This window comes from Carassius gibelio, chromosome A19, assembly GCF_023724105.1.
Source record: "Carassius gibelio isolate Cgi1373 ecotype wild population from Czech Republic chromosome A19, carGib1.2-hapl.c, whole genome shotgun sequence".
Classification (NCBI taxonomy): Eukaryota; Metazoa; Chordata; class Actinopteri; order Cypriniformes; family Cyprinidae; genus Carassius; species Carassius gibelio.
Window position 1 is genome coordinate 22712174 of NC_068389.1, and position 22902 is coordinate 22735075.

The following is a 22902-nucleotide window of genomic DNA, read 5'->3' on the forward strand; positions in this document are numbered from 1 at the left end:
TGAAGAGGAAGATACGATATGCAATACAGAAGAGCTGAAGGCCACTATCAGAGTAACCTGGGCTCTCATAACACCTGAGCAGTGCCACAGATCAACTCCATGCCTCGCCGCCTTGCTGCAGTAATTCAGGCAAAAGGAGCCCCAACTAAGAATTGAGTGCTGTACATGCTCATACTTTTCATGTTCATACTTTTTAGTTGGCCAAGATTTCTAAAAATCCTTTCTTTCTTTCTAATTTTCTGAGATACTGAATTTGGGATTTTCCTTAGTTGTCAGTTATAATCATCAAAATTAAAGAAATAAATATTTGAAATATATATATGTGTGTAATGAATGAATATAATATACAAGTTTATCTTTTTGAATGGAATCAATGAACAAAATAAACTTTTTGATGATATTCTAATTATATGACCAGCACCTGTACTTTCAGCTATCTGTTCGAATTTTGAGAGACAGAATCCTTTGTTTAAGTGCAGAGTTACATCACTAGATGTCGCCGGTGGTCTGCGCTGAATTCTTCCGAGCACCGGAAACAGACCGAGAATAATGGGATGGCTATGTTTTATACTACAAGTGTTGGGCTCGTTACTAGTTACTCTTTTCATAAGTAATATTATTACTGTACTTATTACTATCTGGCAACAGTAATTAGTTAAACTACTAGTTACATAACTTGCCCTTCACGGCGCACAGAAGTTGTAAATAGGTAGTATTTTCCTCAAAAAAATATTCTAAAATGTTACTATCAATATATTTCTGACTCAACATTTGACCAAAATCTACACTGGATCGCAGCCAGACGTTTTTACAAACATTCAATTATGATTGATAGTGACTTTAAAAGTGTTGTATTAATTGTCATGTGTAGCTTGAAACTAATAGTACCTAGCTATAATTTCACTCTTAACCATATATGATAATATTTAATGAAATATTTTTTCAAAAGAAGTCACATAAGTTCATAATATTTTTTTTTTTAATTATACGAATATAATTTATATGGGGATCAGACGGATGTAGGTGGGCAAGCCACTTACACATCTGTGTTCAGATCAGCTTTTGACAGAATTAGTGTAATGGCAACATTCCATCCCCTTAATTTAAGGTTTTCCATATTTCAGGGTTTCCTGATGCACTGGTGACTTCATGTGCCTGTGCAAGTTGTGAAAATTATGAAAATTAAGAATTTCGAATTATTGGATTGTTGGATTTCAAAAGAGGCTGAGGCATCAAAAGTAACTAAGTAACAAGCTGTTTTATGGATGGTAACTGTTATATTACTGAAATCTTATTAGTAATTACTAATATAGTTACACTACTTGTTACTGCAAAAAGTAATTTTATTACAGTAACTAGTTACACTGTACACTACATGACCGAAAGTATGTTCACAGACGCTCACTTCTGATTAAAGGATGAATCTTAATACTACAGCATAATGATATTATTTTATCCATATTCCAATATCCAGTATTTAAAAATATAAATGTTTGATAAAGATGAGCGTGGAATTCAGGTGTCCACCATATACTGTCCACACATATTTCTGGACATGTAGTGAATGTTGTAGGGAAAACTGGTGAAAATTATAATGCACTAAAATGTCTTTACTTGGCAAGTAAACAAATAAATTGACCATTTATCAGAATCTCTTCACGCTTATAAGAAAAAAAAATGACATTGTCTTGCAAATATTGTGAGCAAACTTAAATACTTTTTATTGTTTGGCCCTTAAAAGATAAATACATATACCAGGTAAAACACGATACCAAAGAAATGTGCATAGCACTACAATTCCATCTACAGTAACACATTTTTTTCACATTTAATAAGAGATGGATGGAAAGGTAGTTGAGCACTGAACACAGTAACAGAAAAAAAGTTATTAAAAACACAATATAATTACAGTTCCCAAAGGGAAAAGACAGCTTTGCAAGGTACAGTAAATTCAGAACTGTACATTAGAGTATATGTACATACACAGATTCATAAGAAGCACAGAAATATTGTTGTGGCTTTATCAGATTACTCAAATTGGCTGTTGATCACAAACAGTGGCTTTTCCACCATCGGGCCGAACGGTTCTCTTTGCTTAACCGTTCCTTTCCGTGCCTGTCAGCATGGATATGGTTTCATTTTCCACTGTAGTGTTGATAACGGAGCTCTTTGGGATGTAATACATATGCATCAGTCATTGCTTTGGTAACGCAGGTGTGATGTAAACAGCTATTTAGACTATGATTACATATTTCAGTTTTTGGGACTCCTTTTTTAATCTTATATTTACTGAGTTAAATAACAGAAAAAAGGACACAATTCCAAGTGCAATAAGCGCAAATGTTTCCTCTACAGACCATACGTTTTTATACTGAACGCAGCGAATCAAATAGTCAAATAGCGCACTTCTGCTTAACCAGATATGGAGAAACTGGTAGCCAGGCAACAGTGGCGATGCCAATCTAAAAATGGCTGCATTATTAGATTATATACATGAAACAGATATATTGACAGATCTGTAAGAAATATGAATATCAACACTTACATCTACAAATACGAATACAATTGATTAATGTATAAAAATGCAGTATGTGTTCTGCAAATCAATTATATTTCCATATATATATATATATATATATATATATATATATATATATATATATATATATATATATATATATATATATATACCTCAAGTGCTACTCATGTGATAAACAGAGGGATGTTGCATAAACGTTGTTACTTCTGTTACGTTGTTACAATGTGTCTCTCACTCAACCTGTCTCTCTCTTTTCATCAGGTGTCTTCATCTGTTGTTCAGGACTTGATCTCAACCACTTTAATGAATGGCATAGACTTGTTTCCAGGACTTGTTGGCGTCAGAGGTTTGCTATAATACAAAATTACAAACTTTTTTTTTTAAATAACCAAATGCCTTGTCAAAAATGTTTTTATGCAATGTTTTTTGCAATATTTGTCATACTTGGTGCTATTAGAGCTTGACAGACATGGTCAAAACAACATGGTTTTATTATGTTGTATAAATAAGGAGATATGTTGTAAGTATTTATTGTAAGAAAGAAATACCTGTAGACAACCTTGGACCCCATGTCTGAGTTATATGGTTTAGACACTTGGTTGTCCAAATAAAACTCCATCCGGTCATGAATCTCTCTATTCTGTAGGACACATTTGATATGTTACAGTCACACAGGGAAAAGCAGAAAAAATAAAGTGGCTCTTTGAAATAACTCAGGCACTGACCTCAGCTTCGAGGAAAGCCACCCTCTCTTTGAGGTCACCGATTACCCGGTCTCTTTGCTCCATTATGGTTCGGGAATTTTGCACCTGTAAACATATTTGGAGATATGAATGAATTAATGCAAGCACTTATCACACTCAAATTGATTTTAAGGTTTGAAACAAATTTTAAATAAAACTTGAGTATTCTACAAAAAAAAAATATATATATAGCTGGATTACTGAAGCATAATGCTTGGTTTGCATTTGTGATTTAAGTGTTCATGGATGAAGCCATTATGTGTAACATGAGATCTCAAGTGCACTGAGGTTGAGCAGAAGAGAAATGACCAAATCTTTTATTTATGACTGAGGCAGAGTTTCACTTCTCATCTCTGAGCAAGAACTCTATATAATGCATCTGTTTATTTTCGAGAATATCAAAAATCTTCCTAACGTTTCTTTTTGATTTTACCTGGTCCTCTCTCCTTCTTTTTTGTTCTTTATAAGCATATTTCCTTAAGTCAGCATGAGTATTCTATCTATCTATCTATCTATCTATCTAATGTAAATATTTAAAAATATGTATATACCTACATTTAATAAATAAAAAATGTCAAATTAATTTAAAATTTAATTTAATTTTCCTTTTAAATTACAGTAATAAATTATCTAATTGTATTAATACATTAAAAAAAGTACTGTTTAAATTATGACTGATATACATAGCCTCTCTCCTCCCACTACATTTTTCATGATCACACCCTCATTTTTTTTATTGTTAAATATAAATAAAAATTACATTACATATATATAAAATGGTTTGCAAATGTCATTTAATGATTTGTCTCTGTGACTGGGTGTTTCTCCAAATATCCTTTCCACAGTAATTATTACCTGTTGGATCATGTTCCTGACTTTCCTTTGTTGACTTTTGAGCATGTCATCTAAGTTGTGGTTCTTATTCTTCAGAGTTGCCAGCTCCTTTTTCAGCTGTTCAGACCTGCAGTGCAGAAAACCTGTATGTTACACGTGTACACACTCACAAATGACACTTGCATGCAACACAGAAACAATTAGCAACATAGACGGTCAGTCTACTTTTAATGTATGAGAATGAGTCAAAGTCGAAGGCGTCACGAGGCGTGACATTGAACGATGGGTTTCTATGGCAGCACAATGCAACTTAATACAGCTGTAAATAGGCCAACTTATTGCCAAGGAAACATTAAACATGAAAGCAATGCATTGTGTATAGCTTACTAAATTGCAGGTGGAAAATATTTAATTGCTAAATTGCAGGTGGAAGACAGTTAAGCATATAAGAACAATGCATTATGTATAAATGAACAGCAGCAATTTGGGTCAGCCAATATATAAAAAAAAAGGCCCCACCTGTCCTCACTATCTGTTTTCTTCAGTCCTCGCAGTTTCTCAAGTTCAGCCTCGCTAGCGGCCAATTTTTCTCGTAGCGTGGCATTTTCCAGCTCCAAGCCATGCATAACCTTCTGCATCTCTTCCACCTTTTTGCCCTGTTCCTCTGCCTTGGTTTCTGCCTTCTGTATGCGAGAGGTATGCTCCTCTAGAAACATCCGCTGATATTCAATGTTTTCCGCCTGATGAAAGTAAAAAAAAAAAATACTTTCTCAGTTTAGAAAAGGCAAGACACATTATATCACAATTCTATTAATTTTCCTGGAGTTTTTTTTATTTAGTTACAAACCTGTAGTCTCTCTTTTTCCTCCTGGTGTTTTTTCTCCATCTCATGCAGACGACTGTAAAGATGTTTAGTGACTTCTCTCAAGGCTAAAGAGTTTTCATCTTCCTCCTGACCCTGTGCGAACATAAAAAAAACTTTAAAATTGCTCCTATTTTTATGTATATTCATTTTTCATTCTTAACCTTAAAAATGTGCCATGCTATTACAGTAAAAAGCATGTTAATCATAATTTAGTACATATATTTAGTACATATTCTCTTTTAAAATATTTGATATATGGTACATTTTTATATAGTAGATTTTATAGTATATTCTTTCAATTCTTAGCTTGTAGAAAAAAAGTTAAATTATTGATATTTCGTTCACTGAGCAGTTATTATTACTGTTATTTCGTGTCGTTTACTGAGCCACAATTGTGACCCTGGACCACAAAACTAGCCTTAAGTGCCGATTTTTCAAAATTGAGCTTTATACATAATCTGAAAGCGGAATAAATACGTTTTCCATTGATTTATGGTTTGTAAGGATAGGACAATATTATGTTCGAGATAAAACTATTTGAAAATCTGAGGGTGTAAAACAATCTAAATACTGAGAAAATTGCTTTACAAGTTGTCCAAATAAATTCTTAGCAATGCATATTACTAATCAATAATTTTGTTTTGATATATTTACGGTAGGAAATTTACAAAATATCCTCATGGAACATGATCTTTATTTAATATCCCAGTGATTTTTGGCATAAAAGAAAAATCAATAATTTTCACCCATACAATGCATTTTTGGCTATTGCTAAAAATATAAATTTTGTGGTCCAGGGTCACAATTTTGGAAATAATGTCATGGGTGTGACTTTTCACAGGCAGAAGCAAAAGTTTAATGTGCATACGCCCCAAATCTCAGCACATTCCCATGAAAACAAGAATGAACAAATCTCTGGTAATGTTTTTGGCCAAATTATTTATCTATAGACGTCATCATATTTTCATTAAAGAGTCTGAATTATATCTGCTACTTTGTGTCTCTTTGTGTCCATTATCATGATTATTTGGGAGTCTGTACAGGAGAACAGAACTTCCCATTTTCAGCCCATGAAATAACCTTTATGGAGGAAAGGGGCTATTTTTACTCACAATACAGCTTTTAATTCTGTCGGAAACAAATGAAATGTGATACAGCGAGTGGACGGAATGCTATTGCTTTCTTTCTATGGGAGTGTCTCTGTTGTTAGTGTTTGTGAGCAGCCTATGCATTCTTGCTATATAGGTAGGTATCTTGGTTTATGATGGTGCAAATTAATAATCTTTATATGACAAATAGTTTACCAGACATTTGGAGTAAGAGCCGTTCACAAATCCATTGGATCCATTGGCTTTGCTGACAAGTACGTCAACTTTAAAGCCATTGGATGGAATCTGGAGCACAAGATAGATTGTTTACAAATGAAACAGCTTAGAGTAATAATTTGAAGAAATATGCAAATAATCTTTTTTTTTTTACATAATATACTGTATGTGTATGTGTATATCTATTATTTATATATAAATACACACACATACAGTATTTTCTTAAATATATACATGCGTGTGAGTGTATTTATTTATACATAATAAATATAACTTTCATTTTGGATGCGATTAATCGCTATGTATATTAACGTATATTGATTTTGAGAAATTGATCTGAGCAGGTAAAATGTCAATATAGTACCTTGTTGTTGTTATTGTATTTTCTGGCTGCCATTTGCTCTCTCAGAGTCTTCAGACAGTATCTCACCTGAAGAGAAACACAACACAGAGATTACAAACTCATTTTTCAAGGTTATTGAGTGGGTGGTGGCAAAACTGACCTCCTGCACCGCTGCCTCATCATTAGTCAACATCTTGACACGATTCTGCTTTCTCTCTTTGCAGTCGTCTACAACAGTCGATCCTCTGCTCTGAATTACGTACTTCACTTACAATAGCTGGTAAAAAATAAATAAAAGCATTATAACATTCATTTGTAAACTGTCGCTCTGTGTAAAGACCTGCATAATTTAGAAAAAAGATACAGCTTTATTGGAAATAATTCACGATAAATGTTTTGTTTACTCTTGATATTAACCTTGATTTGTCTGTTTTGTCATACAAGCAAGTACTCACTACCAATAAAGTTTGGGGTTGATGAGATTTTTTTTTTAAAGAAAAAGCTCACCAAGCATATTTTTACTTGATTAAAATACAGTAAAAAAATATTGTGAAATATTATTACAATTTAAATAGCTATTTTCTTTTCGAATATACATAAAAATCTAATTTATTCTTGTAATGGCAAAGCTGAATTAGCTTTAACTGTAACATGGTCATTCATAAATCATTCTGATATATATATATATATATATATATATATATATATATATATATATATATATATATATGCAAGATTCTTTGATGGAATTTTAAAAGAACAGCATTTTATTTTAAATAAAAAAATATGTTTGCATGCTTTTTGAATAATATGAATTGCTTAAAAAATACTTCTTACTGGCCCCAAACCTTTTTTAATGTTGTAAGATTAAACATTAAATATTCTAATGGTTTAAAATTAGATATAGTACATTTTTACAAATAATATTTTAATGACAGATTTTCATAGTTCCAAAGTCAGAAAAAATGTTTATAAACTGTCTGTTTATGAAAAAAAAAGTGTATACCTGTAAGATTTTCTATGAAGTCTTGACGATCAGATTCTGTAGTTGTAGAGTGACTCCTGTGATCTTTCGGTTTGTGCTATGATATTTCTAAGTGGGAAAAAAAAAGAGAAAAGAATGAGATCCAAGAACAGGGTGTGAAAAACGGATAATTAAAGAAAATTAAATGAGGGAGACAAGTTTCCAAAAGAGACCAGAAGAAACAAGCGATTAGACAAAATAAAAGCCCAATTATAATGACGTAATCTCCACAGCAAACAGTCCTATGGAATGAGCATAATGTGAACATATGTACACCTTTATTTCTATGGCAGCCGAAATCCTACTTTAAGGCCATGAGACTGTGCAAAAGAAAGATGGAGAAGTGAAATCTAAAAAAAAAAAAAAAGATTTGGGGAAAAACTTCATATTACGTAATTGAGTATATAATCCGGAGATTTAAAGGTGATGTAATCTTTTCCATGCTAAATAGCTTTCTGATATCCTGGCTTAATACGCAAAGACAAATATGAGTACAATATTAGTAGGTTGATTTCCCAGAAAAAGCGTAAAAACTATGACGCTGATGAAAACTTGATTTTTGAAAATTTGTTTTTGCCTGATCTTTACAACCACCCCTCAACATCGACAATGCCAATGACAATGACATTAGTTTGGAGACAAGACTATCTGCTTGTCCAACCAATGGTAAACAGAGGTAGTGTTTGGGAAACCTGTTTGGAAACCATCATTATTTTTAAAAAGCTTAAAATGCTTTCAAAATGTCAAAAACGATTTATGAGTCATGACAAAGCATTTACAATTGCAAACAAAGGTCTATAAATATACTTAATCTGTTGTTTACTACAAATAAACTTGTTTCTGCAGACAATCAAGTAACATCCATTCTGGGGTGCGTTTCCCAAAAGCATCATTAGCCAGCTATGGATTGTAAGTCATTACCAACATAGTTCAATGAGTCAATGTTTCCTGAAACCATAGTTTACACGAACATTCGCAAACAGTGTCGCAAACTTACGTGGTTGGAACTACAACTCTTGAGTTGTGGCTAAAAGCTATTTAGCAGAAGTTATTCCTCCACCACCTTTCTGTGATATCATTAACAATGGCCCTGTGTTGTTGAACTAATGTGGTTCAAATGACAGAGATGCGACCGTTTTCAGGAAACAGTAGTAACTGGCTAGTTTGTTTCAACAAAAATGCATCGTATGGTGCTTAATCAGCAGGTTACATCGTTGTACGGGAAACATACCTCTGTACATTTGAGAGGAAGTGATTACATCTAACCGAGTCGACATGTCCATGCAGGAAAAGCAGACAAGAAATGGTTTGATCCTCTGGGATGTGACCACAGACTACAGAAGGAGATACTGGATAAATGTGAGATCACTCGCGCAGACGGTTGATTCACTCCACTTCCAGCTATACCAGATACCAGTGAAGGGTGGAGGCGCGCTGGAGAGCGTCTGTGTAAACAGATGGCAAGCCTTGTATGGTAGTGAATTATGAAAGGAGGTAGGTGGCTGTGTGTGGCTTAAGTATGCCTCTGTGAACTTTATGATCCAAGAGATAAGAACACCTTTTGGTGATTAGCATCCAAGTGCAATGCTTATGCTAGTGTGTCACCGCCGTCTGGGTCACTGCTGTGTGTGAAATACCAGAAATGTTAAAACACACAGCACTTGTGTATTAACACACTACAGGTCAACTAAATGATCTGTTGAGCAGGTTAATTAAAGCCATAACTGATACAATGACTGGCTTTTTGATTCAACTGCTGTAATGTGGCTGTGGATTTGAATATTAATTATATTAGATTAAATGTTCTTTAAAATATCTTTAAAGAATCCTGAAAAAATGTAAAAAAATAAAATAAAATAAAAAAATAAATAAAAAAAAAGATAATAATAAGAAATGTTTATTGAATAGCACATCAGCATATTATGCATAATATGTTTATTTCCGATATATATTTTTGTTACTATTTTTTTTTTTAGATACTATATTATTTCATTGAATTCGATACAAATCTGCCAATTTGCTGGATATGTTGCTGCCCAATGTTATACATAAAATAAGCAACAAAAAATTTATTTGATGTGTAGAAAACAATGTATTTGTTCCTTTTTTTAAAGACTTGGGCTGGTAAGTGAAAGATTAGAGGTTCAAACTTTACAAAGGGCATTTCAAAATTATATTTAAAGTCTATTAATTTACATATAAAATGTATAATATTAAATTAAATATTTAAATACATTAATTTTATTGTTTTATATTTTACATTCATTAAAAATAAGTTTTTTTTTATTTTGATATCTAAGGGCAATTAATTAGTTATAAAATAATAGCTAACATGATGCAAAACATTATCCCATGCAATTTAATATACCTTACTATAATTTACTGACCACTTATGTCTATATAAGTCTTCCAGTTTGCTGTTTTTTTTCTTTTATAATGAATTATGATTAATTTTAAAGAAGACCATGCCTTGATTTTCCAGGACTTTCATTCCTATGTAAATTAACCTGTATTCATCAGCTTTTTGAATCTGTATTTAGACCCACATGAAAAACAGCACATCATTTGCATAATTGTAAGAGCTTAAAAAATCATCAGCCCTGTCATGTTTTATCGTCTCAGGCAGAGTGGAGGGGACATGTGCAAGATCAGAGAAAGAACAACAGCCTCGGGGTGAATCTGCAAACTGACACTCACACAGCACATACTTTAGAGAAACCCTGTGCACCTCGTAAACAAAACTTCATGTTCTTTTTTGAGTGTACACACCCTCTCATTAACTTGTACATCTGTCATGCATCACTTTGCATTTGCCGTCATCATTGATTCTGAATCTGGTTAATAGTGTGTAGCCTAATGGTTTATTCTTGGCACCATTTGATCGCTGGCCCAGTCCTTGGTTACATTTACCCTCAAAGCAAAACATGAGCATGCAGTTACAAATAAACACATTCAATTCTGCCTTTGATGTCAGGCTTTTATGAATAAGGAAGGAATGGTCTTCACACGAAGACATACCAAGCTCCTATTTGCATATATAAGTAGTTTCAAGCATTTGAACAGGAATTGTTGCAATGCTGAATTGGCCTGTATCTCTACATTCACGGACTACTCCACTAAATCACACAATAACTGTTTTGAATAGTGAAGAGAACAGCATGAACTTTCAAACAGACTCTTTGTATTGAGTCCAACCTGCAGGCTTCATTTCACAGTCTGTACGGTATGCATTAAATCAGTCTGGAGGTGTCTCATTATATAAGCCAGGACATGGAGATGAGAAATGTGGGAGAAAAGCCTGCAGTTTGCTTTGGAAAACCTGATACGCCAAAAACACAGACAAGTTCTGACCAGGATGGACTATAACAGAGCTTGTTTACTGTAAATGCCTAGACACTTAAAGAACTATATAAAGAACTATAAACAACTGATGTGAACAGAAGGCTGAGTATGCATTACAAAATATTCAACTGAGTATAATGTGTGTTTGTCTGAAACTGTTATGACCACAGAGAAGAGACTGAATACGAGGTCACTTGATTAATTTTTTTTTTTTTAAATAAATAATCTTTTCTACGTGTGCCACTGATTTTGTCTTATGTTTTGTTTCAAGTTTTGATCCTGCAGAATTTGCAAGAAGCATGCACTTGCTGTTGATTGTTTTACAAGCATTTCTGGCACATCTGCTTGAGCAAGTAAAGAGTTAACAGAGCAGAAACAGACAGATGTTACTAAATACAGTGGGTTCCAAAAAGTCTGCAGAACTGAATCTGGGAATCTAAACTAAGAATGTGAGAAGAAAAAAAAAAAGTTGTGCATTAAAAAAAGGATTCTGCACTATTTCTAGATCTCTAATTAGATAGGTAATTTGTGACATTGGAAACAGACCAAATAATAAGACATTCTGAAATGCATGTTAATGTTACATGCTTCAATTTTCCCTCAAATTGTTACATCTGAGTAATTAATTTGTAATGATTTGTTTGTTTGTTTTTTATTAGAACAATGCTAAATTAAAGTTTTAAACCTTTGGAACCCCACTGTTTAAAGAGAAGCATGAATAAGTGAACAGAAGTGGTAGGAATAATGAAAGATTTAACATCCAAAGTTAAACTTTTTTTTTCACTTGGTAAACACGTACTGACAGCCTGTATTCAGGAGTTTTCAGAGGGTGCTTGATGCACATCCATATTGTAAAAATCAGTGATGTGTGCTGCTCTCAGTGGAAACCCAGCAGCAATCTTCTCTAATTAAGTAAAAATGCAGTCAACACAATGAAATCCACACTACTGCGTCATCTCGTGCTGATGTGCAACCTCTTCTCATGCAATGTTATTACAATTTCTTATGTAAAACTTGTTTAGCCTTTGTTCAGTATAATGCTGATGTATTACTGTAGGTTCTTCAAAGTGATTTTGCGCAACTTTGTTGCTGGTAATAAGAAAACTTGTATCAAATGGCATTAATCCAAAAACAACAAAAGCTAATAATTTAAGTGGAAACACAAATGATTGTGTAAATATTCCTCGGAGGTTTCTTTCAGTGCATGACAACTATGCAAACAACTAAGAAAAATTCATTTTTTTTTATGATTTGCATATTTCCAAAGTTTTGAATGTTTAGCATATCAGTATGGAGAAGAGATGCTAAAAAAAAAGGCAAATGAAAATTGTCAATGTTATACTATAGAAGCTTTTTTTCTAGTATAATACTACTATGACACTGTTTTTGGTTTTTGGTCAACTATGTTTTTAAGCATTCTTAAAACCGCCCATTTCACTTCACTTGAATAGCACCCCAGAGCCAATGGGTTCATTGTAAGGTTGGCAAATGTCTTGGCATCGTGCCCTTAACAGAATCCTGCAAAACTTCCACATATGTGATATATTGACATAAAGGTGACTGCTAGATTTCACACACATTTCTTATTCTTAAAGGCTAACTGACATGCATCAAAGGCATAAAAAGGTTTTTAAATCCATAGGTGAGCTTGCCAGCTGCCTCATTTATCCTTTTTATTGAAGGAAATGACCTCATCTTGCCCCCAAGAACCACTGTGCATTGTTTGAACCAAGACATGAGCTAACAAAGCTCAACGTGTCAGCAAATTAATTAGATAATACTGCAGAATGGGTCAAGTTTACAGTTCAAATCAGCCATCTTATTGTTTGGATATGATGCATAAATATTGGCGTTCCAGGCAACAACCTGCAGAATTAGCTAGAAGCAAATCTGCTTGTGATATTTACATTTTTTAAATATATTTTGCTTAAAGGCTACTTGTTCTTAAACCTTTAAGCAAATACTTGATTATATCATAATCATAAATTGCTGTATGACGTTAACACTTAATGTGTTTGAAATGGTTGCCATTGAGATTTGATATTTCTACAGTTTTCAGTGGAATGAGATAAAATCTACACCAACACCAGATAATGGACATAAAGAGAGATAAACTAATGAGTCACATCTGCAAGATCTGCAAGATGTCTGTTAAAGATTGCGAAGCATCTGCTGTGTACAAACATCTGAACAACATCTTTCAGAAGTCAGTTTTACATACATTCTAAATCATAAACATCTTAAATACATCTTCTAAACATCTATTTGACATCTGATAGGAAACGTTTCACGCATGTAATGCAGATGAGCAAACACCCTAAAAAATACATCTTGCAGATGTAAATGCGAACGTCTGTGATGTACGTGTGCTATTAGGGTAGTGTATGTTTCCTTGATAGCACACATACTATTTGCATACATCTATTTGACATCTACATCTGCAAGACATATTTTATAGTGTTTGGTCATCTGCAATACCTCTATGGGACATTTCCTATCAGATGTCAATAGGTGTCTTTAAGATGTTTATGATTAAATGCATGTAAAACTGACGTCTGAAAGGTTTGTACACAGCAGATGCTTTCCAGATGAAATTATCTTTAACAGACATCTTGCAGACATATGCGGTCTGTCTGAGCTGAACCCAAATGTCAACACATGTTAAGAATATTGGGGAACATATGTTTTTTTGTTTTGTCCTTATTGATTAGGACAGAACGCGCAGGAGCCACAAACATTTTTGTTACATTCGCCAATGTTGAATGCTAAAAAAAAAAAAAAAAAACTCAAAATATTTTTGATACTCTTAAAACAAAGAAAATTACTTTGTAATTAAAAAAAAAAGCCAAAAGCAGACAAACTGTCACATACCTCTTCTACCCTCAGTAACAAATATGGGAAATTCCCAATTGAAAAAGAAAGTATAACAATCTTAACTTAATTAAATTCTTTAAAATCTCCACATATGTAGTTTATCATAAATACTGATCTACAGTACAGATAAATAGGCAGCGAACAAAAGGCGTTCCAGCTTACCTTGCTGAAGACACATGCAGACTCTGTGCCCTGTACTCATTGCATGTGTAGTTCTGGTGACTCATTTCATGAGAAGGCTGGGTTTTGTCATAGAAGGTAGGGGTGAGTCTCCAGCGGTCCAGCCCTGATCCTCCCTCAGCCTTCACTCCACAGCGCTCCCTACAGAACTCCTTCAGCCTCTGCGCATGGAAACGGCAAATGCATCATGAAACAATGTTAGTAAATTGGCTAACTATCAGGACAGTTAAAAACAGTAATGCAAATAAAGTAACAAATTAATGCACTCCTTTTCCTCAGTATTGTAAATATAAACATGTGAATTGTAGGCCTAACTTTCACATAGGCCTACATTAACATGTTGCAGCAGTTATGAGCAGAATAAATTTATTTTACAAGTACAGGCTGGAAGTGAATCCTCACAAGTGTTTGAAAGCTTTTAAACAACATACAGGCAGAAGTACATAATACAAATATTAATGTTTTCCATATTGAAATATTGTTTTAGATAGCCTATAGGCCTGTTTAAGTTTTCACTAGGTTCGTCCACCATCTCGTTTTGATGGGCGCTTGAGCTTCGAAACATTTCAAAATCCTGAAGGTTCGCCGCTGTATGTAGGTTCATTTTGAATGAATTCAACAAATTAAAATCTTTGTGTGTGTATAATACAAAAAAGAGAAACATTGAAACTGAAAATCATTTTATGCAGCAAATGGTTCAGGTGATTCAGAGCTTCTGAAAGCTCATGCTTGGAATGCTGTAAAAACAACGTTCTGCGTGAATGCTGTGTAGCTCAGTATGGGTTATGGAACAGAATGTTATGTTCAAACAGAGCGGAAACACAACTTTACATGCAATTAATGTACACTTGATTGTATCTTTGGTTTTTTGTAATTTGAGCAAACTGCCAGCACAGCTTCACAACAATAACACAACTTAACTGCTTCACGCTAAAATACGTATCATGGCAGAACATTTGCATGCTACAGTGGTTATAAAAGAACAGTGTCAAGTTACATAACAGCAATGATCTGAATGAAGAATTTCTGCCTTAAGTCAACTAGTGTGTAATATGAGAGTCAGGTGTTTGCAGAACTAACATTGTTATGAGTCAAGTGAGAGAGACTGTGTGGTATAAATACAGTGTGTATGGTTTGCAGATTTCTGCTGAAGTGGTAGATTTAAAATATATATAGTCAGAACTAGAGATTAAGACTGAATCCCTGCATCAAATTAATTTTGTGTGTTTGCTTAAATCATTACTGATCTAAGACTCATAATTCACTTTGTGTCTGAATTTACATATATACTCATTAGTATTGTGTTAGATGTTAGAGAGATGGTCCTTTGATTCCTTTCTTTCTCTCAGTTTGTCATCCATTTAGAGGTGTTCTATCATCTACAGAAAATTAATTGTTTGATTAAAATACATTATGTGACTTCCAGGGCCTGAATGATACCAAAAAATGTGTATATTTAAAATATATTTAAATAAAATATAAAATATATATTAAAAATATATATTTGCGGGATCTATTAGTCATAAAGTTCATCTGTATTGGGTCACTAAAACAAGAACAAATAAATTAAATAAATGTATTTACTTAATGTGACAAGCTAAAAAAAAAAAAAAAAGGTGTTACATTTCAAAGAATACAGTCAAATTTAGAGCACTGTGAATTATATGTGTGTATTCTTGTAGACAAAAGTTTTTGAAAAATAAAGGAAATGTCCTCACTTCAATACACAGGTATTGCTCTTAAATGTATTTCTTGTATTGTGTTTTCTTTTTTTATTTTAAACTTACAAATAACTTGATGATGCAAATGATGCAAACAAAATTCCTTGTCATTGACCTGCATTCTTTTGCCAGTAATGGTGATGAATCATAACTAATTACTGTTAATGAATACTTTGGATGATTGAAAACTGAACCCAGTTCAGCCAAATTGAAATAAACTCTGTTCAATTAAAATGATTTCTAAGCAAGCAATGGTTAATAAAAGAGCTGATTTTGTTGCACTGTAAAGTACAAAGGGAGAAGTTATCAGACAGACTCCCAGATTTAAAAAAAAAAACTTGAGTAAAGCTTGAGCAAATTAAAAATTAAGAGCTAATCCACCCAATTCCTACGCTTTTTGCAATATGCCTTTATGAATTCTGGGAGTTTTCCCCGTTCCATACAGATAGAGAAATAGAACTATCCAGATAATTAAATAAATGCTTTGAAATAAAAACTGGGATACACTGAAAAAAATAAAGGAATTTGGGATGTATGTTCATTTTAATACAATTTATCCTACCTGCAAGAGAAAGAGGCAACACAAACCAAAAAATGAAAATCAATCCAAAAGAGGAGAGGAGAGAAATTACAATTTAACAAGTCAGTAATAGTAAAGCAGAAAGCCCTGCCGAGTACCACATCCAATGATCAGAATAATCATTATTGTTGTGGACATGGGCAAAGGGCGAGGCTTGAAGAAGTTTAATCTATGAGATAAATTTACTGCCAAATCCAAATCTTTTTAATGAATAAAACAAATAAGGATACTCCAACTGGTCAAATGCCTTCTCTGCATACATTGAATTACTAAAGAAAAGAAGGTCTTTATCCTTCTTAAAATGAGAGAAATAGTGGCCTGTCTTAAAGTAGTGGCAAGTATGTTGGATACTAAAGATTCATTGTATATATTAAACATTAATGGGGAGAGTTTGTCAGCAAACATCTTAAATTCAGTGGGAAGGCCATCCCATTCTGCATTGAGAATAATCAATTGAGCTTCATCAGATGAACACTCATACCTGTATAATGAGGCATAAAAATTCCTAAATTGGTTATGGATATTTTGAGGATCAATAGTTGTGCCATCAACAGTACTAATTTGTGTTGCGCTGAAGCAGATTGTCAAATCTGGAGGGCCAAAATTTTGCTAAGTTTATCTCCAAACGCATACTACTTGTAGCGAGACTTTAATAATGCTTCAGTTACCCCATCACCAGTCAAAATATCAAATTCAGCCTTTTTCATAAGCAATTCTTTTTTAAGTTCAGGGTTATTTGCGTCAACACATCTGGAGTGTATATCTGCCAGTTCCTCAGAAATAGAGATGCTCCTATCAACAGTGGACTTCTCATGAAAAGCAGAATGAGATATTATCTCTCAGTGTAGATAAGCTCCAAAACTGTAGACGCTGACACGTCTGGAGTAACACTGGTGCAGATGAAAAGATCAATGCGGCTGTCAATGGCTGTAATGTAATGAAAGTAATGATGAGTTAAAGCGCCATGGGGATTGCGATAAAGATCTACCAGGAAATGAAACATCCATTATGACAGTAGCATGAAATAGTGTTTTTAAAGTATTTGCAACTTAGAGAACTTTGTCATCTGAAATGGGTATGTTCACTAACGCATTAGTAGAAGCTGATTTCTCAAAATGTACATGTATGAACAGATTTTAACGAACTTATGGAGACAATATGCGTGTATTACGTAAATTATGATGATTTTTCGCTGAGGTCACTGAAAACCTCATTGACAGACATTTGGATACACAATATAAGCGACATCTTGTACACCCAAACTAAAATTTAAAATTATACAAATCTTCCTCAATTAATCAATAAGACATTAAGCTTAAAAAAAAAATAAACACACACACACAGCTTTTTGTAGCTTGTTCACATTACTCTCGCATTTGATCGATTTTTGACTGTGGAACTAGATTTTGATTTTGAAGTCTTAAATTTCTAATGTATTTCATATTTTAGTGTTTGACATGATTCTCTGGGGTTGAAACTTTGCATGCTCATTCATGGCCCTAAATGAGAAAATTTCAAGTTTGAAAAAATTTCAAGACAAATTATATATTTAACCAGTATTTTGAGCAGTTTGAAAACTGAATGTGGGTCAGAATTACCCCAGTACGACAGAAGAGGTCTGCCGCTTTCTGTTTGCCAGACGAGGGCACCATGAATCTAAGCCCTTCCTTTTCTTCAGTCTTGTTTTAGAAGCGAGGTTTTTCTGTTAGTTCTGTGATTAAGATTCTCATTTATTTGTAACATGATTTTTATTTGAGAAGAAATGTGTCATGTATTACAGATGTTTTCAGGTACTGAAGCCTGACAATTCAGTTCTACAAAAGCAAAGGGTGCATATGCACCACAAGTGGACTTACACAGACCTAATGCTGGATCTATGTAAGGACACATCAGGGTATTTTGGCCAATACTGTAATAACCCCAGAAGGAGAAATGTCAGTGTCTGTTCGGTCATGAGAAGCATCTAAACCTTCTTTACAGCTAAGTAAGTTACATGAAATTATACGTTTTACTTTAACTTCCCTGCATCAGCTGAAAATGCTCTTGCATGGCTGTTTTGTTCATTTGTTTCTTGATTAATGTTAATCGTATGCTCTTTTTCCAGCATGTGGACTCATAGCTCATAACATTCAAAATGAAACAAAAAGGGTTTTAATGACAGCTTAAATGACATATTTTATGCCAGAATTTTTTCTTTTTTTCAAAACTCATCAAACATTTAACGTCATTTCAAGAATGTGAACCATGCTGAGAATTCATTTCCTTGTTAAATCAAAACTAATGAATCATTATCTAAACTCTCCGAAAAAATGGGTACAAAAGTTGTCACCTGGGCAGGCAGTCTCTTTTAGATACTAAGATGTTCCTGATACAGACAAAACCTTACACAACTTTTAAGTGTTCTTAAAAAGTCCAAAGCCTAGTGGGCAGTATCTCTGTGCTTTTCATCTTTTCCAAAACAAAACATTAAATATAACCTATCAAATTAATCTGATATAGGCTACTTGATTACGCAGTAAAATACATTACATTAACACCATTCTTATAGTAAACAATCCAGATGTATCCAACAGGTAATAACATCCCCAATAAGCTGTTGTAAAAGCACATTCATTCAACACAACTGGCTGTGTATTATTGTTATGAGGAGTCAGAGGCGTTCAGATCCATGTGCAGAACTTTATTAAGAGAATGGTCATACAGGCAGAAATCAGGAACGGTGTCAGGTATGTTAGGGATATCCAGAATCATTAACGGCAACAAGCAGAGATCAGGCAGGCAGCAGAGAATCAGAGTCGGTTTAAACAATCCAAGATCATACACGGGAAGAACAAACAATAGGAAACCGCTTGGAAATATCAGACAGGCTAAACAAGACTTCACAATGTGGCAGAGTGAGTGTGCAGCTTATATGGGTGTGTGTGTATTAGCTGCAGGTATGTAATCAGATGCAGGTGTGAAATCAGATGCAGGTGTGTGTGTGCAATCAGTACCAAAAATGAGGCAGGATGGGAAATGGAGTTCAGAATGAGTCCTGAGTGGAGTGCCTTCTACTGAAGCTCATGGGCACTCCAGCTTATGATCGTGATCCCTCTGAGAACGTATTAATTGTGTATTTTAAACATGTTTTTCAAAACAGTATTTAAACAAAACAACAGCAGTCATTTCGATCACCACCCATGACAGGAATTATTATTACCATAAGTGAAAGTATTGTTTAGTGCATGGGAATGTCTTTTAGATACAGACATACAGTACACACAATCATTTTGTCTTTTAAGTCTCTAGGTAGATGTATCTCTTAAACTGCAATACATTAATCAGCCTTTAAGTATATTATTTATTATAATTTAAGTTAATTTATCAGTTTTAAAAAATGTTTTGCATGTATGTTCTATTTTTTTACATTAAAAAAAAACATGATTACATTTTGAATCTAAATATTAAGTTTTAACAGACTCTTTTGTAAACTGATATGAATACTTTGAATAATATGAAAAACTATATATGCAAATTCTGACCATGCTCCCTACATCTAATGTCGATATATCTTACTTAAGTAGACCAAAAGCAAAAATTGGTTTTGAAAGAAGATTTTCACTATGTTAACAAAATGAATGAGAATTAAAACTTTTTATGATTTTCATAGAGCATAAATGTCTAAAAAAAATAATATTATCACCCTAAAATACACTGCAGGCTCTGAAGAAAGAGATGGATGTCTCTGATGAAAGTATTCAAAGGTAAACTAGAATCAAATTCTCTCTCTTGGAGAAAGAATCTTTTTATACATTTCTTTTCAAGATTTTATATAGTATTCTTTTAAAATACTATATAGTAAATCTTTTATAATTTAGTGTGAAAGACAAGATTTGAAAGTGTGTGTTGTGTAAAAATAACAGGGAAACCAGATGTGTTCCTAAACATGAAGAAGAAACTAAAGGTACGTAAATATTATCATTTATGGAATTTACATAGACTTTAAAGATGTCATTTTTCTTCAAAAGGCACTAGTGTCACTAGTGAAAATCCACTCTGAGGCAATGGATCTATGTCTTAGATTATTAGCTTAATCTATTTATTAGTTGTTTAGTAATCGTTTCAAGTAAGTGGTGGAGAACACAGCTTTAACAAAAAACAATCCAGCTCATTAAGCAGACATTACACTCATGCAAAAACCCTTTTCTCCAAATACTTCTCCCTCAGGGGGCATTAGTTTGACTCATATCGGCCCATATTCTGTGTGTTTTGAATGGAGAGATCCAGGTGTGACTACAAATGGACCACAACCATTCAAAATCAGACTGCAAATCATTATGAGATAGATCTGAGATATGACTGTCACCTGGCACAACAAATATTATCACAGTTGTGGCAACTGAGTACAACAAGTGTTTCCTTGCATCTGTGTGTACAGGTTAACATACTGCTACTTGTCATTTACGATAAATCATAGTACAATAAAAAAAAAAATAATCAAAGGAGGATTTGAGGTGGGGGAATCACTTCTCTCTTCTTCTCTAAAAACATTATTAAAAGCAACGTATCTAAATGTTGAAGTAAACATAATTAAATGAGCATAATAGCTAAACCAACATGATGAAGAGACCTACAATGGCTTGTGTTTCTTCATTCTTTAAATATCTTTATGAATGCAAACTTGAACAGTGCTTTACTGCCACCTGCTGTAATCTAGGACCAAAAACTTTACTGCTCAACTTCCACTTAAAGCCTGTACACATATTTGTTTATTTTAAGCTTGACAGCTTTAAAATTTACTGAAAGATCAAAGTGACTAATTAATTAAATAAACTAGATGTTTATATTTCCTAAAGTAAATGCGAGTACTGCCGGTCCATGCAAAACCCAAATTTAATTGTTGCCAGGACTTTATTATAAAACTGAATAAAACATTCATCCATTTTCCAAACTATATGTATATATACATATATACTGATAGTCACGGCACAGCTGGAGCCTGTTCCAGCATGTCAGGATGCTACCAAAATATATAATTAATGTAATTTAGGGTTATTAAGCAAATGCGGTATTTCAGAATAAAAAAAAAATATTTTTATATAGTTTTTGTCATACTTATATATATATATATATATATATATATATTTGTCATACTTTTGATTTTCAACTTTTCTTAGAGTTTTTGGAAAAGTTCTTTAAGACAATAAGTTATATTGAGCGGAATTATTATTTTACCCTAAAGCAATCCCTGCAGCTTAGAATTTTGAATACGTCTCAGAGAATTCGATAATCTGTATTATTACGTTGGACATCACCTCAGAAAATGGATCCCAGTCATTACAAATTCAAAGTGATACTGTATAGAAATGAAGAGGAAACACAATCACTGGATGTGGAATCAGATGTAACAGATTTTTTAATGGAAGATTCCTGCTACTGAATACAAAGCTACAATAAACCGAATACTGAATGATGACAAAAAGAGTGAACCAGCTGTTTTAATGGCCCACACAAGTAAGTGACTGCTTCAGGACCCTTCTCAGTTACAGCCAATACATCTAATAATATATTTTCATAGTACAAATTCAAATATTATACACAAAACAGTATTTCTTTATTACCTTCTACAGAGCCACTCCCACCTGAAAACCTGCAGATCAAAAATGGTGCAACTTCCGTTCGTCAGAAATGGACTGATCCCATTGCTGATGACAACTGATGACAAGCTGATGGTTGTCTTAATGGAGAAGATGCGCAAATCCACTTCATTTTCAGCGTTTATTGGCGCATCTTCTCAGTTAACAATGGCTCTGTGTAGTAACAGCTGCTCTATGTGAAATCACGCACCTGATGCAATTAACTGCTGATTAGAAAACTGGCTTTACTGACGAGATGCTCATTAACGATCGGCCGATCGTGATCGGAGCACCCCTAATTCCCACTTTCCTTTTTGTCCCATAACGCATCACGAGAAGCCTTGCTTGTGCAGCTCAACAATCCTGGCACATTCAGTTCCACATTCAAGTTTTAAAACTTTCATTAGTTTGGTAATGTCATAAGAGATTAATATTCAATACATCCGCACTGTAAAATATAAAGAAAATCCTTCTGGAATGAGAATGATACCATAGAACCTTTTGAAAGGAATGTACAGTTATATGGACATTTTACAGTACATCAAAACACTGAAAGTTGTATCTGGAAATATTATATTGAAATAGGCTAAACAAATGTTTATTCAAATTAGCATATAAATATTTGTAAACCTTCAGCTGTAAGTTATGGCATGTTCATGTTGTTTGTTCTCTGTCAAGACAGAGAAAAAACACACATACAAGACAGGATGAAAATTACCAAAAGCTTCACTAAGCCAAACATAATGTCAAAAACACAATCAATATCCAAACCTCATGGTTATCCCAAAGCCAGCCAAAAGTATATAAAAGTCTACAGGTTAGTTTGTATGTCAATATAGCAATGGTAAGTAGTATTGGTCATGATTCTGGCATGCGGTTATTTAAGAATGAATACAGCAACATGACAGTCACCACAG

The 22902-nt window shown here is 33.5% G+C and overlaps 1 protein-coding gene across 3 annotated transcripts; it reads right to left on the reverse strand.

Annotated features, from left to right (window-relative positions):
* Positions 1-1705: 1705 nt before the first annotated feature.
* On the reverse strand, positions 1706-22124 carry LOC127935767 (tuftelin). 3 transcript variants are annotated; one of them, XM_052533925.1, is made up of 13 exons: positions 21971-22124; positions 14052-14230; positions 7656-7742; positions 6810-6926; positions 6671-6736; positions 6286-6375; positions 4964-5074; positions 4636-4856; positions 4138-4243; positions 3265-3348; positions 3088-3179; positions 2780-2890; positions 1706-2167 (listed from the first exon to the last, which is right to left on the reverse strand). In XM_052533925.1, exons 4-12 carry the CDS (start codon positions 6840-6842, stop codon positions 2818-2820), a joined length of 876 nt encoding a protein of 291 aa, XP_052389885.1. In that variant the 5' UTR covers positions 6843-6926; positions 7656-7742; positions 14052-14230; positions 21971-22124; the 3' UTR covers positions 1706-2167; positions 2780-2817. The 3 variants fall into 3 exon arrangements, with proteins under 3 accessions (XP_052389885.1, XP_052389883.1, XP_052389884.1); XM_052533923.1 differs by having other exon boundaries at positions 1706-2890; XM_052533924.1 differs by lacking the exons at positions 14052-14230; positions 21971-22124 and adding an exon at positions 8905-9111 and having other exon boundaries at positions 1706-2890.
* Between the last annotated feature and the right edge of the window lie 778 nt (positions 22125-22902).